This window comes from Simochromis diagramma, unplaced genomic scaffold, assembly GCF_900408965.1.
Source record: "Simochromis diagramma unplaced genomic scaffold, fSimDia1.1 OVJJ01000646.1, whole genome shotgun sequence".
Lineage (NCBI taxonomy): Eukaryota > Metazoa > Chordata > Actinopteri > Cichliformes > Cichlidae > Simochromis > Simochromis diagramma.
The window spans coordinates 3,047,796-3,067,380 of NW_024387279.1; the positions used below are offsets into that span (position 1 = coordinate 3,047,796).

The 19,585-nt window shown below is 41.7% G+C and overlaps 1 protein-coding gene across 1 annotated transcript in view; it reads right to left on the minus strand.

Annotated features, from left to right (window-relative positions):
* Positions 1–5,874: 5,874 nt before the first annotated feature.
* The window catches only part of wnt4 (wingless-type MMTV integration site family, member 4), a 29,799-nt gene continuing 16,088 nt past the window's right edge, over positions 5,875–19,585 (minus strand). The window contains exons 2-6 of the mRNA XM_040003267.1: positions 15,232–15,313; positions 12,726–12,879; positions 12,255–12,386; positions 11,807–11,949; positions 5,875–10,470 (exon numbers count right to left, since the gene is read on the minus strand). Of these exons, the coding sequence (XP_039859201.1) occupies positions 10,000–10,470; positions 11,807–11,949; positions 12,255–12,386; positions 12,726–12,879; positions 15,232–15,313 (982 nt within the window). The 3' untranslated portion in view covers positions 5,875–9,999. The remainder of the gene's footprint in view (positions 10,471–11,806; positions 11,950–12,254; positions 12,387–12,725; positions 12,880–15,231; positions 15,314–19,585) is intronic.

Below are 19,585 nucleotides of genomic sequence, written 5' to 3' on the forward strand. Positions count from 1 at the left end.
ATTGTAAAGACCTAAAGAGGAAACTCCAGCAATCGGACGACCTCTTATGAGAAAGCACTTGGCAACAGTGGGAAAGAAAAACTGTGGGTGGGGGGAGGAAGACATGATAAAAGACACACTGTGGAAGAGAGAGATTAATAATAACTAATAATTGCAGAGTGGTGTATAAACACAGAGAGAGACATAGTGGGTCAACTTCCCTCTTAAGGGTTTAAATACATGAAACTCCACCATTTGATTGTAGAAGTTTCTTGGATGACAGGTGAGATGTCGTCATGAAACTTACAGAAATCCGGTCCCTTTCTTTTCAAGCTCCTTTGACTATCGTCACCTGGATGACAGATCACCCATGTCCTTCAAAACTTCATCTAGCCAGTGCCATATTTTAAAGATGATTAAAACATAGTTTGAACGTTGCTATTCTCGAATGTGATCTTTTATTTCCTATCAAATGAATCACTCGCCTTCCATCACACGCACACTCACGCAGGATCCAGCCGTGTGCTGATGTCAGATGGTGTTGAGTGATCGGTATTGTTTTCATATAGCTTGCACAGATGTCCCAAAATTCCTCAAATGACAGCAAATGAGGGTAATCTCCCAAGTTTCATGACCTGGATCATCTGCCACAGACAGTTGGGATGGATGTTACGCAGCAGCCCCCACCACCCCTCACCCGTGGATCCCCTATTCACCCTCATCCACCCCTGTGAGGCGTTCACACATTCCCTGAGTTTCTGGAGTGCTGTCTGTCAGCGCCTTCTTCCGCTAAAGAGACGCTGACAGCCATTAATTATCACACGGGCTGAACGAAGGGCATTCCTCTCTGCTGAAATATTCATGCAGACACACACGCAGATGCTCCTCAGCCCTCTGCATCCACACACATATGCTGAGCGACGCCACCTGGCCTCCACCGGTCTTCGTTGCATTTGACAAATGAGTAAACGTTTTGTTCCAAGCAGTTGTCCGATCCCCGCAGAGCCTGGGACGAGCAGGCCGAGGCCGGGATGTAATAACCGCTCACCACACCAGCACACATAAAAACACACGCAGCGCTGGCCTTCAGCTGCATGTGCTGCACCCACTTTTATGAGACGATTTTATGATGATCTGCACAGATACTGATTTGTGATGAAAAGCACGCTGAGGATTTTAGCAGTTTATCGGAGCTAAGCGGTAAATCACCGACATCTCAGCTGTATACAGTACGAGGGCATGTGTGCGCGATGTGTGTGTGCGCGCATGGAAATAACTCTCCAGTGCTGGCTGAAGCCACAGGACACAGTACTGAACGCTCGACAGTTTGTGTTGTTTCAGTGTCCGGAGTTGCTTCCAACACACAGAACACAATGTGGTTTTTTTTATGTGGATGTTGGCTGAGGTGTAGAGGTGCAGGTTTGGTTTAATTGCTCTCCAGCAGGTAGAAGGGGGAAGCTGAGAGAAAACTGAGGGTGGAGAGTGTGGGGTCTTTATTTTTACGCCAGCCGTGTTATAAATCATTGGGGGAAGTGGCCCTGAGCACTTGGGTTTAGTCCATCGAAAAGCTGTTTGTACTGGATGAAGAGATTGTCATCCTTGCTCGGTGCCAGACACTAACTGATGCAGCTTACAGTTACCCAGCATTGGGAGCGCTTGGCCACACCTAGAAAAATCACTGTGCAGTTGTTTTTGACCCCACTTACACTGAACTCCCCTCCTTATAGCACAGTGCATTTTAGGTAACGTTGTAGGACTGTCTGAGAGAAATTGCTTAAATATGACAGGGATCTGCTAAAGGATGAAGAAGAAGTTTTCATTCATTGAACTATCTCTTGTTCATCAGTAGGAGCAGAGTGATGCAGGTGATTGGCAGATAGGCTGGTGTGGCAGTAAGTTTATTAGTACATCAATGTGCTTAACTTCAGCTTTGGGTAAAGACCAAAAGACAACCAGCTAATCCATGACTCATGGTGTTACCATTCATGCAGGTAGGAATCATTGCTGCTTCCCAAACTGAATGATTGGTACTCTGGAATCACAATCCAAGAAAAACAATGCAGTTAGTGTCTCATAAGGTGATTCAAAAACAGATAATCAATGTGACAGAGTTAAGTTTTCTCTTACACTCAGGTACAAATTTATTTTTTCTATCGATCGCTCACAATTTTTTCCCCAGGGCTGGCCAGGTGGATGTTATGACTTTTTTTTTAGGCAAAGTATCTGTCCAAAGATCCCGCCCCCTTTCCATTCATGAACGCATCTCTTGATCGTAAACTTTGACACTGTTATGTCGACTTCCTTAAGACTGTCCTTGTATGATCAGTAGATCATAGTTAGATGTTGAGATTTTCTTAAACAAGAACCAACAAAGTAATCTCATGCTGTCTTCCGGAGCCGTTAGGACTGGCTGAGTTGGCCAGCAGATTTCCTGGTTTTTTTTTAAAGAATGTACCACATTGTTGATGTGGACACTTCTAAAGTTTTTCATTTCTTTCTTGTTAATGTCTTGGTCTTTGAGCCTAATGATGGTCTCCTTCACTTTTGTTAACATCTCTTTGGACTACAAAACAGCTACCAAATCCAAGTTTAACACTTGGAATTAAGTCCTGATCTTCTATCTTCTATTTGTCATGGAATATAATGAATACTGTATTTGGAGTAATTGGACCTTTGCTTGTCCATCAATGGTCCAATTAATCGTGAGGCTGGGGCACTGTGTATAAAGGTTAATGCAATACTTTTAAACCCCTTAAATCAAAGCTGGAGTCCTCAGTCACATCTTGACTATTTGATTTGAAATTCACTGCGGCTGCGTACAGAGGAAAAGCTATGCAAAGTACGTCACCGTCTAAATACAGCACTTTCATTTTACCTTTCTGTTCATTTGGACATGGACATCAACACATTTACTTGAAACGAGTATATTTTCACTGTCACTGTGTTTGTTTGGTCCTCAATTAGAATTATAGAAGTTTTTAAAAGGTCTTTAAAATTCGTAGGCGCCCTATGTGAGTGGAATACGTGTCTGACAGCCAGGCAGCCATCAGGTGAGGCTACCACTGGTCACCGCAAGGATTATTTTGACACGGTGGGTTGCTGTTAGTTAATAGATACATGTAACGCACACACACACGCTAACCTCTTTCGCCCGCATACACAGGCAGCTTTGGTTTTGGGAATATGTGTATTCAGTGTCCAGGTGTTAAGGGAAAGTTCTTTGCAGTTAAGCTGATGACAGACATGTGGCTATAACTACACATAAAGTATGTGTGCAGGAGCAGACTCAGTGATCCTCCATACCAGCATCCAGAGATGAAGCTGTGGCAGCTAAAGCCCCCATCAACAGTCTGATCCACCATCTCTGTGGGGGAGAAGCTGTTTCACTCCTCCTCTCTCTGATGTTTCCTTATCTGATCGGTCCGCTCTGGGATGAATTGTAATCTGAAAGATCTTAACTCGCTGTTTGGAATTTTACTATGATCTAAATAATTTTTGCATGTGAGAAATAGGCCGTGTTAAATTTCACTATAAATGCCTCAGCGCAAGTCCAAACCCCTTGGTCGCACTTGATTTTTCTTACCCTGCATTACGTTTTTATGTTGAATAGCACTATTAAAAACTAGATGTGTAGAACCTGGATTGCTAATCAAGCTTCAAAAAAGTATTTACAACAAAATATTCAGTCACAGAATTTTATTTTGATTGTTTATCCCTGTTTTTTATTATTATTATTATTACTATCTAGTTTTCCTGGCACCTCATGTTGAATACACCCTCACTTCTAAGCTCTGAGAGGATGCGACACACATTAAGTATGTGGTACTGGTCTGTGTAGTCATGGATAAGTAATAAAACAAAAGCATTTGTTTCAGTCTACACCCCTCTCCATCTGTCTTTTGAGACCTTTAAATTCAGCCTGGTTTCACTAGAAAACGTCTGATTGCTGATTTGTTTGGGATTATCGTCTTGTTCCATGATCCAATTTAAGCAAACCTTCAGCTGTCAGACACATGGCCTATCGAGGAGCTCATGGTTGACTCAGTGACTGCAAGATGCCCAGATCCTGTGGTTGCAAAACAAGCCAAAGTTATGACCCCTCCCCCACCGTGCAGGTCTGTGTGCTGATATGCTGTGTTTGTTTTTTCCCCCCAACGTGGTGCTGTGCATTAAATTATATAAATGTCATATTTCATGAACTAACATAAGACTGGGCTGTCATACCACAGACCGGAAGTTATAGGTCTTAGTGGTTTATGTGGTTTCCAGGACTTTCATTATAAAATCCCCAGTGAGATGCTGAGAGCATATTTCATGGGAAACATTACAGGAGATCCAGGATTTTCTATCATTCGATTGACTTGATCTGTTCGGGACTCCCAAGCAGTGTAAGGCAGGTAGAATACAGCACACACATTTTTAATGTGAAGTGTCAGATGTAAAACACTGATGCTGGTGTCTCACTGGCCACCAGCATGGTTTTAACAAACGCTCTTCTTGTGTTGCACAACGCGACCGTTTCACAGCAAAAAACACTGGAGACACTAAGAGGAAAGCCGAGAGGGAAGATGAGGGGAGGAGAGCAGGAGGAGAAAGAACTGCAACTGTCATCATAAACAAGAACCATCTGTCTCATTTGTGTAACTTGTTTTCTTTTAATATGAGAAGTATGCTGAAGAGATCTGGGAGTTTGAGAGAGGCCTGGGAGGGCTGGGCCCTGGGCTAAAGCCAGCCTTCTCCTGGGTTCTCTGAGCGACTGGCATTAATATCCAGCCAACCTGCAGAGTTAACCCTTTGCACGCTCACAACACAGACTGATGGAGAAAGACGGCAAACTTTTAGCGGGCTTTAACCTTTAACGTGCGTAGGTAGCTGAGTGGTAAATGGAGCTGTCTGAGGGATGAAGTGTTGGAAGGGAAATGCATTGGGATGAATACATGAATATATTCCAAATTTAATTTGATAGAGCTCCCCAAAGATGCCTTTTAATCATGCTAACACCGTGTCTGCAGAGAGCCAGAGCTAATTCAGAATTCCCAGGCTTGGTTCCATAAGTGAGGAAACTTTGTTCACTATCCAGCTGATTTGATCCCACAGAGCAGCCTCAGAACAAATCCTTACCTGGTATTCTGTAATGTTTTTGACTTTTTTTGACAAAAGTCATTCTTTATAATGCATTTGAAATCACAAAAGTTCACTTTTGCAGTAAATGAAAAGAACCAACCCCCCAAAACACTACACCTGAGAATATTGTTTAGGGAATCATGTCAGGGTTCCTGGGTCGGTGACCCAGTGTTTTCAGTTCACATTCACTGTTTACCTACTGCCTGTTCCACTTCCTGTTTTATTGTGTTAGCCTTGGTCTGTGTGTATTATGTTCAGTCCTCTTCCCATTATCATTAGTTCATTATGTTCAGCTGTGTACTCACCGGTCTCTCATTATCATCATTATCACCAGTCTGCGTATTTAAGCCCTCTGTTCTACCCATTCAGTGTCGGGTCATTGATGATGTTGTTTCTGTCGTGTGTTCCGTCCAGTCAGTCAGTTAGCCAGCCAGTCTACCAGTCCGCTAAGTCCAGCCAGCCATCCATCCTATCATCTGTTGTCTACATATTCAATAAACCTCGTTCTGCACCACGAGTCCTGCATGTGGGTCATCCCTTCCTCGCCTCCGCACACGAGCCCTGACAAATCACAACTTTATACCCTTAGCAATGGTCATTTTGGTATCTATAGTAGGGTGCAAAAGTCTTGCACCAACCCTTACTTCTTTATGTTTTGCATGAAAAATGGGAAATGAGTGCAGCGATTTATTGAAACGTGGAAATACAGTATATGTGAAAAAACAGAGTTTGTACAACTGTAACAAGCTTGAAAGTCAATTTTTGGTGTGATCATCTTTATTCTTCAAAGCAGCCTGAACTCTCTTAGGCAAGCTTTCTTGTAATTTCTTTAAGTAGCCTTCAGGAATAGTTCTCCAGGCTTTTTGAAGGACTTTCAACGCTCTTCTTTGCTCTGCTGATGATGGCACACTGCTTCAGTAATGTTCAGGTCTGTGCTCTGGGGAGGCCAGTCCATGACTCATAGTGTTCTCTGTGTTTTTCTATCCAGGTATGCTTTTACTGAATTCACATATTAAACAAAATTACCTTTTTCAGTGTGTGAAAGAAAGGCCTGAAGATAGGTAGACAGATTATTTTCCAAGAAAATATATATCTTGAAAAGTATCTGACATATGAAGCTACAATTTCACAGCAATCTTTATAAATTAATAAGCATGCGGCTTGGTTGATTTGAGAGGGATTGACCCTGAAAGTAAAGAGAAGCAAGCCACTCTCTGTCCTTTAATATGTCGCTGTGGCTCATGTCTCTTTCTTCCTCTCACTCTCTTTGTCTCATGTGTAAGATGGATAATTTAATTACAGTTTGGATTTTGGTATTTAAGTGAGCGGATAGCCCACATTGTCCTCATAATCCACTGCAAAAATAACAATGATAGTTTGATATTGTTTTCTTAAGTTTTACACGTGCCTGCATCTACTAGGAGCAGTAGTGATAAAAAAATTAACATGTAATTACAAGGCCAAGCCCAAATGACTCTAATGTGTCCAAAATCAGAATACTGGAGCTGTGCCTGAATGTCATGTTGAAAAATTAGGCTTTCACCACTCAGACTCTCTCCACATAGATCAAAATCTGATGGTACATTTCAGAAAAAAACATGGCGGGTACAGGAAAATTACTTTTTAATATAACTGGGTACATGACCACTTTGATTGAGAGGTGTGGAGCTGTAGTTAGGCCTCGCCTCCATTGATTTGGCACAGTGAACTGGATTTCTTCACTTTGTGGTGAAATGCTGTGTGGTACAAGTGGTACGAGGCTTGTTCAAGAGAGCTGCACTTCACTTTTGGTGAGTAAAATTCTGGTATTTTAGTAGTCTGATGCTTAGCTGATAGGTGTCACTGTTCATCCTGCCCATACAGTTTATGGCCTACTCACTAGGGACGGGAATTGATAAGAACTTAATGATTCAGATTTAGCGTGTTAGAGGTATTTCCCCTTGTGATCAGTGTTGGGGCCATTACTCAAAAAAAGTAATGTATTACACATACTACACAGAACACAACGGCTTTAACACCACTCTGAGTTCTTGGCTAGCTTAGCGTTAGCAGGCACTGAAGATGTGTCAGCAGCATAATGCGGTTGATTCTGTTGTGGACGCAGTTTGCACTTTATCATTGAACTGTTGTCCTTTTGTGCAATAAAAAAAAATTGTAATGTCAATATCCAAGCTGCAGGATGCACCACTATTTTCCTCCTCTGGCACACAAACTAGCGCAAGTGCAAGGGGAACCGATAAGCTGAAGGTCCGGAGAGACATGATGAGGGGTTCAGTCATTCAGTGGACGAATGCACGTCTGTCACCTCGTTGCATGTCTATGAAAGGTGTGTGTATTCGATAGTGAGTGCCTCTTTTTGTTTGGGGAGGTTGGTTATGGCCTGTTAAACGTTTGTGTGGATGGTATGCTAGGTATTAGTCTAATATGTCAGCTATGATTAGCTTAAACATTTATGTTTCAGTGCTCATAAATCCAGATTTGTAGCATTTTGATTCTGACAGACTCTCTAGTGTACACAGATTAAGTTGTAAAACCCCCACTGTCAGCCTCTTGTCTCTGCCACAACCACAGAAGACCACAAGAAGCATTAGCCTTCTCTGGCTGGCTCGCTGTACAATACATGTCACTATCTCAGCGTGCATGCACACACACACACACAAATTTGGTTGCAGACTTTTGCAATCAGTGTGGCCACCACCACCCACCTCATGTGGGCCATCACAGTGGCTTAATGAAGGACAGATCTGAGAGTGGTTACGTTTTCCGCAGAGTGGAGCGCTGACTGGGTCCAGTGTTAAGTCAACGATATTGGAGACGAACGAGCAAGCAAGCCAGAGCTGGAAGGGTGCAGGGGGGGTAGCATGATACTGATAGAGATAGAAGGAGGAAAAAAAAGCATATGCCATGTGGTCTGCATTTCACTATAATCCCTGTTCTAGCCTGGTGTTCCTGCTTGTGCTCCTTCTTCAGCCCAAACCCAATCAGACGGGCTTTGAAATCTGAGCAGTCGCTCCGGTTCTTCCCAAAACTGCCTTCCCCACGCTGCAGGAAATACATCCTTGGTTGGTGTAGCATAAGCGCTGATATATAGTGCATAAACTGTGTTTATAGGTGTCAGGGGTGCAGGAAAACATCTCTGGGTGTACTGCTCACACACTCATACACCCACATGCACGCACACACACACACAAAATACTGCACAGTGGCCACATAATAATGCAGCTGAAAGACACGGGAAATGGGTGATTTTATTGAAATATGTGTATGTCTGTCAGCAGAGCTCTGTGTGTGTGTGTTTGGAGTTGGTGGTGGAGACTCTGCACTCTTTTACTTTCCATCTTCTTGACTATTATATCTGTCTCTCTCTCTCTTACACACACACACACACACACACACACACACACACACACACACACGTGTTTTATAACAAAAAGCGACAAAAGCCTTTTTTTTGACACAGCATATATTCATTATTAACATACATTCATAGGCAGTATAGTCTTCAGTGTATAAGTCTTTACAGATCTACAGTATGTCTCTATGATGATAGCAAGTTATTATAGGAAAGCTTGGCTTTATGATGGTGGTACAAGATGACAGTAGAGTCCTGAAAGTGGCATGAGAAACTGTGTGTGTAGTGTGTGTGTGTGTGTGCGTGTTAGGAAAGGAACAGGGAACACTTGGTCGTGTGATTTTGTGTTTGTTGCTGTAGGGCGAGGGCTCTATGTGCGCTTGGAGAGAAAGTGCTTCAGTCATCATGTGTGATGAACATGCTCGGCAACCCTCTGGCAGACCCCTTTCTTTGTATGTCTGAATGTGTATTTACATTATGTCTGTTTGGAGATGCATGCATGTCGCTGTGTGTTAACTTGACTGTGTGTTGTTTGCATTAAGCTGACTAGCATTTGGCAGATGACAGCGTGCAGCAGAAGGTCAGAACCCGCATCGATTCTCAAACGAGCACACAGAGTGATGCTAAGGACATGCGCCGAAGCTGACGTAGAAAGTGTTTTTCATGGAAGCTGTCTGGTGTGTGTTTGTGGCTAGCAGCTGTGGGTGAATGCAGGTGTGAGTGTTTTGTTTGACCGACGCCCATCACCTGCCTACTGAAAAAACAGGACACAGCTGACAGTGGCTTTCGTCCGTCCGTCATCGTCCTCTTGTCGGTAGGAAGACAGTGGATGAGTGAGTAGAGCAGCATCAGGGTGTTGCGGAGGGCAAAATAAGCGACTCAGAGGCAAATGAGCCTCAGCGCAGCCATGTATACTCAGAAAGCAAATCACAAAGTGTTCCTCTTTGTTGTTTTAGCCTGTCCTGTGACAGACTCGCAGTCTCCATTTTTGTCTCCAAGTGAGTCCCTGAAGCAGCAGCAGCAACAAGGGCTGACGGCCAACAACCCTCCTCCTTAACACAACCCCCAAACCCCCAAACTGCCTAGCCGTTTGTCTAGTTTGTCCATGATAATCTCCACTCGTCGGTTTGTCTGTAGTCCTTCTATAACTGCCCCTGTCAACCCCCTCAGCAAAACTCTCAACAAATAAGTTAAACATTACAAAAATAAGGATCAATGACAAACTAAATATGACTGTGAGGGAGCGAATCAGGAACTGAAAGATGCTCTCTACTTGAGAAGAAACAAACAGACTGTAGCTTTATAGGAAATCCCATGCCTAATCTACTGATGTCCACTAAGGTGGCAAAAAAAAATAAAGGATCGGATGACCTTTGACCTCTCGGGCAATCAGTCTGTGTCTGTTGAATAGCAGTAGGAGGCTGGGATGGTTAAAGGAGATGAAGGAACTAAACAAGTCCTCCCTACTCCCTCTTTTCTTTAGCCGATCAGGAGTACGGGGCATTTTTTGTCTATCAGCAGTTCCCTCTGTGCCTCCGCCTCCATCACCGGCACGTGTGAATCTCCACCATTTTACGGCACTGTTTGCATTTGACGTAACAGCACCAGTGGAACTTACAGCTGCACCTGTCCACCACCTCCACCTCCTGTGTCTGGAAGCCACGGCCGCAGCACATCAGCTCACAGCCGTCGATGGCCTTGGATGTTCGGTTACACTGGCGACCCACCGTGCCCAGCATCCCTGGCGTGCGTGGATCGTAATCGCAGAAATCTGGACTTGGTTCCAGGTAGACCAGGTCTTCATCCGTGTGAGGTTTGAACTGGGAATTGCGAGGAACAAGGACTTTGGTTGTGCCCACCTTCCGCTGCTCTACCTCGGTAGCGCCGTCAAACTTCTCCTTGATGATGTTGCCCACCTTGCGAAATGGTGGCATGGCTTTCCAGCAGGTCTTCACCTCACAGGAGCCTGAGACGCCGTGGCATTTGCACTCCACACGCATGTGAGACAGGATGGCCTGCAAGGATTCCAAAGAACATTTGGTTTGCTGAAACAGCTTTAAAAGCAGCAGATCTGGATGCCAACATCTGTTTCTATAACGCTGAATTTGCTCTCAGTAACACCTAAAACAAAAATGGAGCTTTGACTCGTATTTCTATTAAATGGTAAATGGCCTGTATTTATATAGCGCTTTACTAGTCCCTAAGGACCCCAAAGCGCTTTACATATCCAGTCATCCACCCATTCACACACTGGTGATGACAAGCTACATTGTAGCCACAGCCACCCTGAGGCGCACTGACAGAGGCGAGGCTGCCGGACACTGGCGCCACCGGGCCCTCTGACCACCACCAGTAGGCAACGGGTGAAGTGTCTTGCCCAAGGACACAACGACCGAGACTGTCCAAGCCGGGGCTCAAACCGGCAACCTTCCGATTACAAGGCGAACTCCCAACTCTTGAGCCACGATCGCCCGCCATTAAATGACTTGATACCTGACTTTGCATTTGTCTCAAATAATTTGTTGTCTTTTAGTTTTCTCACATTTTTTTAGATCTCTCTTCAGTAACTTCATATTTAATTTGGACTTATGTTAAATGACTGAAGACCAGACTTGATGTTTCTTTTTAAAAGAAACTTGACTGTAAATTAATGCAGTGCCACCCTACAAAAGGGCAAATCGAATTACTAGAGACTTGATTCGAGGGTTTATCTCTTATAATTTGGGGCTTAACTTTCTATTTGGTTATGCTCACTTGGACTTTTCTCGAATGGCTGGACTAGACTACTAACATCAACAACAACATTAAACTTAAAGAACTTGTGACATGATTTGAGAACTCTGGGTTTGACTTTCTAGGCTGACTTGAGAATTGACATTGACTTGTCACATATGGTGTGACACTTGGACTTATCTTAAATAACTTGATCACAACTTGGCTTAAGCCTGTTTTTAACTAATATAATCCTGACTAGTTTTTTTTTAACTGAAGGACTAAAAACCTTTCAACTAAAAAAACACTAAATTTAAACTTATTCTCAAGAAGTTAAAACCTGACCTAGATGGACTTGTCTCAAATGACTTAAGATTTGACTGTAATGGACATCAAACCCCTACAAAAGGTAAAAACTACTTTTTAAAATATCTTGATCCTTTGAATGGCTGGAGACTTGACTTGGGAATGTGTCTTATAACTCTTATAACTTGAGGCTTCTCATCTACTTGAGAGTTGACCTTGGATCTTCTGTAAATAAATTCAAGGTTTCAAGCTTTTTTTGTTATCTTGAATGACTTGATTGTTTCAAATAATTTGAACATAAGCCACGGCTCTTTATCAACAGCAGTGGATTACCTTTCTGCCGGCCTCGTTGTTGTGCAGGTTCATGAGAGCCCGACTGGAGGACTGGCCTTTACTCCTCTCCCTCACATCGACAAAGGACTGAGAGAAGGCCACTCCATATGCAATGTTATCGCTGCAGCCTGACCACTGGAACCCTAATAAAGGATATTAATACAGAGACAAGAAACGGTCATTGTAAGGCTTTTAAATGTTGCACTGATACTATACCACAAGCTATTTTTCAGTCAGGTTTTATTCTTCATAAACTTATAATTTAATGTGGAAATGTGTGTGGGGTGGCTTTAAAATGTCATCATTAACAGTCTCACAGTTATGTCTGCTTGGAAAACAATTTTCATATTATATAGTCTTATTTCTGCATTAAACTGTACAGGATCAGTTGGCCCTTGTGTTTCCTTTTCTGAGTGTGTGTTTGTGTGAAAGAGTGAGAGAGACCTACCCTCTGGACTGACTCCATGTACATTGTGGTCACAACCACATTTTTCCAGCTCCCCGCTGCTGCAGGCCCTCGTGACCGCAAACGCCACACTGGCTGCTGAGATGGCATACACAAAGGCTGCTTCACGGGTGCCTAACACACAAGCATAAACACAAGTACACAGTCACATTGTGTCATTATGCAAATGAAAAGAGCTTGTACTTCTGAATGATCAGATAAAGTGTATGTGTGTGTGTGTATACACACAAAAGTGTGTTAAAATCTAAAGAATTGGGCCCAGACATTAATACGCTGGAGCCAATATAAATGGAAACAAGCTCAAACATTTCACAGTATATAAAACATGATGAGTTATTTATGTTGCACTTTTGTAAATGCAGAACAGATAAACCTGTTTTAGCATTATAGACCAGCTTTAGTTTTGTCTGCCATTAAAGTGTCTTCTGGAATCGCTGCAGTGGATGATCTTACCTTGCGTGACCACTTTCCCAAACACAGGCATGGACTCCAGTGTGGAGCAGTTCCATCGACGGTTGCGAAACTGAAACTGACACTCATCTATAGCCAGCTGGGCTCCACGACGCACCGCATCCATCACCTCCACGCTCCGCTTACAGATCTGAACCTGTAGTGGACACACAGGAGCTGCGTCACCCACAAACGAAGAGCATGCAGCTAGAAAATTTTTACTGTTCTGATCTAAGCTTAAAATTAGTGGCATGGCTACTTTGAGAGGTGTGACAACAAAGGCAGCCGGAGGGGATATTTGTCTTTTAGGGCTCACGTTAGCTAAAATGAGTCACTGGGTTGAACTTGTCGATTTTGTTGGTGCTCTTGGGTCTTTTAGAGCATTCGTAATGGAATTATCTGGAAAATAATACAGTTTGCTGTGTTTTTCCACCTATCCAAGAAGCTTCCCTATCAGCATTTAATTAGTTTGTCACTTACACTGATAAGCAGGTCCATTTGTGCACTTCATGGATGTAGTATTCAACCCAGACTTGCTCCTCTAGCTAATGAATTAGCTCCCCACCCTCTCATCTGTTTATATAGTCATTTCTGAGTCCAAAACCAACATGGGCAAAAATATGAGTGCTTCAGAACAGATCCTCAAAAAACATCATCACGGTTACTTTCATCTTTTAAATACGGTCTATTGTTACTACCTGTTTCGGCACTTCATGATGCTTATATGCTCAAACTTTCAGTATTAGCATAATACATTATAACACCTATGCTGCATGTGCTCTAATAATTTGGGTTGTTGGTATGCTAGTAGTTATGTAATACCTGTATTCTGTCAGAAACCAAAATACAAGACAAATTAAATTTGACCTGATGGAGGGGCCTCATGACAAGTAAGAGGATCATCAGAATTAAATTCCATTGTAAATTTTCCTGGAGGGCAAATGTCATTGTAATCAATCCGAAACTTGTCAAGAAAATTTCACCCCAACCACAAATGTCAACTTTGAGGTGGCGCCAGAGGAAAAGTCAGGGGATCAGCAAAGTCATGTCTGGGACCCGGGAATGTCTGTAGAAAATTATGTCCCAATATATCCAGTGGAGATATTTCGCTGGATAATGGAACGTTTGGGATTACTGGTGGCACTACAGGAAATGTCTGGGGATCACCTGAGTCAATAGGAGTCAGGAATGTCAGTGTAAAAATCAGTGGCAATGCAACCAGTAGTTAGTGAGACATATCAACATGCTAACTTTACTACCTCTAATTTCCATGAGCCTATGAGTTCCAACGATCATAGCAAAATTTTGTCCATATTGTTACCCATATGGTTTTCTTTAACATATGTAAACTTCTATATGTAGTTTTGTAAATGTATTCAGTTTTGTTTTGGATGACCTCTTGGATTTAATTTTGTAAATGGAGCCTATATGTTGTTAGTGAGGCAGGACAGACCACAGGTAACCGCTCAGTGTGCACGGCTGTGCGTTCAACTCAGGTTGGAATTTTCCAAGTTGAGGATTACAATTTCCAAGCTTGGAGTGTCCAAGACTCACAATACCGAATGTAAACAATCAAGATGGCTTACCACGAGAAACCTTTTTTTTTCATGGCAGGCAATGCATAGAAATCAGCAAAGCTTAGCTGGATATGGAACAGAGGAGGACAAAACAACAGCTACAAGTGGCTGGAACAAATAATATCACCACATATCTGTTTAAAATACCTGACAAAGCAGTAAACCAAATGCCATAAATGTTGCAAACAATGTCATAATGTAGCCTAGAAGCCTTTGATGTATTCTGTAGATGCTACCATATCAAGTAACATAGTAGCCTTAGCTTGTTGGGGTTGATGTACAAGTCAGGCCCCAGTTTCTGAATCTTCCAAGGACTCATCTATGAAGTGTTGTCCTCTCAAGAGGAAGCAGGCTGGTTTTGTTTCTGCTAATAACTGACATCAGAAAACCAACGAGCTAACAATCCTTAAAACCGCTTTATGTACACTTTTTTTTTTTACGCTCAAATTCTTTGAATGTAGAACTTTTCAAGAATTAACAGCTTGGTTTTACTAGTCTACACTATCAAACCTTAAAAATGATTGATAGCAGTAGTTTATAAATTCTTTTTCATGATTAAGGACTTACATGCTTGTTAAAATCATCTGCAACCCTCAGTGATGAAAGTTGAAATTCCTTTGCAGGTCCTTCCATGAACATTTCAGGCTGGGTCCAAAAATGATTCAATCCCCCAGAGACTTCCATGTTAAAATGGCCAACTTTACAGCCTTAGGAAGCCATGCTTGTAGGCTGGTGCAATAAATATGTTTGCCCTGTATGGATAGTATTGCTCTTTATGTATATCCATACTGATATTGGAGTTTCGGGTGTGGACTGATGGACACTGATGGACAGCTCACCTTGACTGAATATAACTCTTTATAGTGAAAAACAAGTGCATTTGTAACTTCATAACTGACTTAGTAACTTATTACTACAGTTGAGTGGAGTACCTGTCTCTGGATCAGGCCTCGTAACCTCTCACACGTCTCCTCGTCCCTGATGCTCCCCACTGATGACAGCTTGGCGAGGTACCTAGTGGAAAAAACAACAAGGCTTCTTTAGTGAGCTCAAAAAAGCAATATTTCATTTCACAAATACACAGTAAATGGCCACAAGGTGGATTTGAACAGGGCTCTGCATTAAACTTTATGCTATATGGGTTGCTTGCTAAACTGGCTCCCTCCCCCTCCTAGATCATCATTCAGTGCAAATATAATACACAAAGAAATTTGTGAGTCTTGAACAAACATTTACTTGGAGCCTACAGGAGGATGCTGGTGAAGTAAGAAGAGTAAGGAGAGTCAGCTGTATGATGCAAGCAGCAACTCGAGTATCCAGCCTGAACTAACTTGCAGACTTTCTTGAGCCATGCTCATCATTAATCATTCTTACAGTTGGGAAGCAGAGCTGCAAAAAGCTCCCGTGCCTTTGTGGGAATGTTTTGGATGAACATCCAAGTGTGAGGACATTGAGAGGAGGGAAAGTGGCTTATCACACAAACACACCACCTCCAGGCCAGACAGGTCAGGGAGATATACTGCACACACACACACACACACACACACACACACACACACACAGTCTAAGATATATGAGAAAATGGCATCAGTCTGGATGCCCTGACCCTACCACTTCCACCTCAGCCTCATATCTCAAGTCATAGCTTCACCTTACAGAAATAGGCTTTCTCATAACTACCCAAGCTGTGTACTGTCTGCACCCCTCAGTGTCCCAAGACGTCATGTGCATGTACATGTTGAGTCTAAAATGTTTTGTTTTTCTAAAACAAACAGATGTGATCCTTAGTTGTTTTCATTTTCCCAAAAATGGAAAAAAAACAAGCACAGGTTAGAAATTGGTATCTAATAATGATTAATTTTATTTTGGTAAATTATTTAGGGAAAATGTGAAGGCTGAAGTTTAACTATTACACCTGCTTTTGTGAAATACAGCAAAATGGCAATTTTACAACAAGATTTTGCCAAAACAAAGACAGAAGAAAATAATAAAAAGAAAATAATAAATGAAGAATAATGTTTTATAAACAATGATAATGATACTAACACTTTTTCCTGAGTTCATATTTTATCTCTAATTTCAAGACACTTATGAATATCATTTTCACACAGTGTAGTGTCAGTGAATAAACTGGTGTATAAAAATATTAAAAATAAAAGTTGTATTCCGTATGTACTTTTTGTTTGCTTTTTATGCTAATTTTTGCATCTTGCTGGAAATTGATTTCCAGCCTCATATCTGTGAGTAAATATCTGCAGAGGAAGATTCAGGAGGTGTTAATCAGCAATCACACAAGGCTACAGACCAGTTGGCGACCACCTTCACTAGGGAAAAGTGAGTATTCTCCAACTGGTTGTGAGTGGTTTCTGGAGGTTGCTGTCACTCACTGCTAAAGCTTCAGACACACAGGTCTAAAAACTGGTCCTCAAAAAAACTGTTATTAATGCATCAAAAGGCTTTGCTAAGACATGGAGGGATGCCAAACCGTGTTCTTTAGCAGGCGAAATCCAAAGAAGAGCTGAGTATTGATCTCTCAGTTCTCAGGAAACATTGGATTGTGATGTGTTCTGTGTGGCTTCACAGCATCAGTATATATAGCAGTATATGTATTAACTCAAAACGCTCAAAAGCTGGCATACATTTTCAAATGTGGTATCATATCTAGATTTTGAAGTGAACACCCTGTTTTATCAGGCATCTTTCCACAGACCTGTGCTGGATTCTCAATCACATTTTGAAAGAAACACATGCACATTTGTTAAATGTAATTTATTTTCTTGCCACTTTTGGGACAAAAAATGACCTTGAAAACTGAGGTTTTCAAGGTTTAATATAGTTAATGTTTGAAAGCATCTATTGTAACTTTTGGTCATTTCCAAAAGTTAGTAAAAAGGAGTCTAAATCTGAGATTAAAAAAGAAAGGGCTGTGACTAATTCTTTAACCACCTGTTGGTCTCACTGTAAGGTATTTCTGAAGGGAGAAAACGAGAGGAAAAAAAGAGCACTGCATATAGTTATATAGTCATATAGCCATGTCTTTTTAGGAGACATGGCTGATTTTACTATGTAAGAAAGAATTCAGTAAATGGGCACTGGTCAGAGTTTGAATACCAAAATGTCCCTTAATAAAGGCAAATTCCAACAGAATTAACTTTTAGACTATTATTCTGTACAAGTAGACGTGTATTTCCTTCAGGTTCCCCCAGCTTCTTTTATGAGTCTTGGGTTATGAGTTCCCAGACCACACATACCTCTGTAAAGCCCTGCTTGCCCATCTCAATCAAGCCATGGTGCACAACCAGACTGCAAAGAATTCTTCTGTAAGATTACAGACCAAACTTTAATATAACACAAAGCCAGCTGAAGTTCTTTACACTGGCTAAGGCTATAGATCGTTTAATAAAGTTGGCTCGTAGCCACTGCTCAACTCTTTTAACCTCTTAACATCCACCAGATCACTGGAGACCTTACTAAGATTAGTTTTCTTTAAGTCATATGCTAAATAAGTAAAAAAGCTGAAATCGCATGCATTCCTTTTGGCATTACAGCTTCCCTGTTTGGGTGTAGTGACGAGCGTTCTATAAAAAGGGTGGATGCTAACGTTACCAAAACCCTAGCCCTGACTCTAGATGGGACACAATGACCTGGTGGATGTAACACGTGTTAATGGGGCAGTATTACGATGCCGTCCTTCTTGAGGTCAAACAGCTCCTCCTCCCCCTTCACCCTCTTCATCGCCACCTCTCAACAGCTGAGATAATGTCTTCCTCTCTCTTTCTCTCTGTCTGTTCCATGGACTTTTTCTCTACCCATCCAGACAGCGTCTGGATTAAACACTCATCACTGTGATAACCCTACTCTCTGCCACTCTGCCACCTCTTAGCCGCATCTGCTCACATCCTCCCAAACGATTGACATCATGCGCTCAGAAAGTTAAAGCACCTCCATGCTGACCTTCAACAGAGAGTCTGTACAGACTTACACATGGAATATGTAAAAATGTGAATTGGCTACAATTAACTCTATGAAATGTATCACATTTTAGTGTAGTGCAGAAGTAACATGCTCTGATAAATAGTGACTTGCATGTTGGCTTGGACAACATGCAGCATTAAGCAACTGCAGAGCCACAGAAGGTCTGAGCTGGAAAGAGAAAGTGTGGATATTCATTTGTTGAGTCAGAAAAAGTGTGGGCAATGCAGAGGTGCTGTAAACTTGCATTCTTCCTAATGACTAGCAAGTGGGGGATTTCTCTTATTGCAAACACAAGTCATGCATGAAAGTCTTTATGAAAATGACCCCCATTCCTTCACAATTTATCACCTCATTTATTTTCAAATGTGTTCAGGGCTTCTGTGGCTACTTTCAAGTACTCTTTACAGGTTTGTTTGTTGCATTGTGATTTAATGTAGAGCAGACTAGATGATAAAGCAAGATGCTTCAAAAGACCTAAAGACTTCAAAATGAACGTTGAGTTAATCATTTAACAATAAACCGTCATTTTATAAAATATTTGTCTTTTTGAAGCCAAACTGAATCCATGTAAAACCCTGAATTTAAACCTAAAACCTGACATTTGCAGACCTCATTATTTAGTGACATCATCATTAAACAACATGAGAGTGTGAAGGATCATGAACAGTAATCAACAAACAGGTAATCAGAGGAGACATTATGTATGCATTTCACTGAAATGTTTATCTGTGATGTGCTAACATGTAATTTGGTGGAAAGAGGACTCGGATGTTTTGTGAATTGTACACAGTGTAGAAATGTCAACAAGCAATACAAATGAAAAGTGTAACAAGCAACAAGTACTGGAAGAATATAAATGGCTTACTGTCTGGACAAGATACATATTTATCATTATTATTAGAACATATTGGCTCAAAGTAAATTCCCAGCATATGTGGATTTGCACAACTCCAATCTGAACGACCTCCAACCTCCAACCTTTCTAATCAAGGCGCGTAAGTCAAAACACCTGTGTGCACACGCAGTGCCAAATCATATTTTATAAGTCACTCAGAGGTTTGGGTTTGTAAAAGGAAAATATCTACAAACTACAGCTACCAGAGTAATGTTTTTAATCAGAAAAAAAAAGAGTACGAGGTATTTTACAAGACAGAGTACAATTAAATCCAATACATTCAAAGAAATGTACAATGTAGCGTACGTTTAAACGATAGCGCTGAAGACAAAGACACAAAGTCAGCAAATTGTATCACTAATCTGAGCCATGCGTGGTCCACCTGGGTCTTAGATCTGACGTCAATAAAGCTGAAC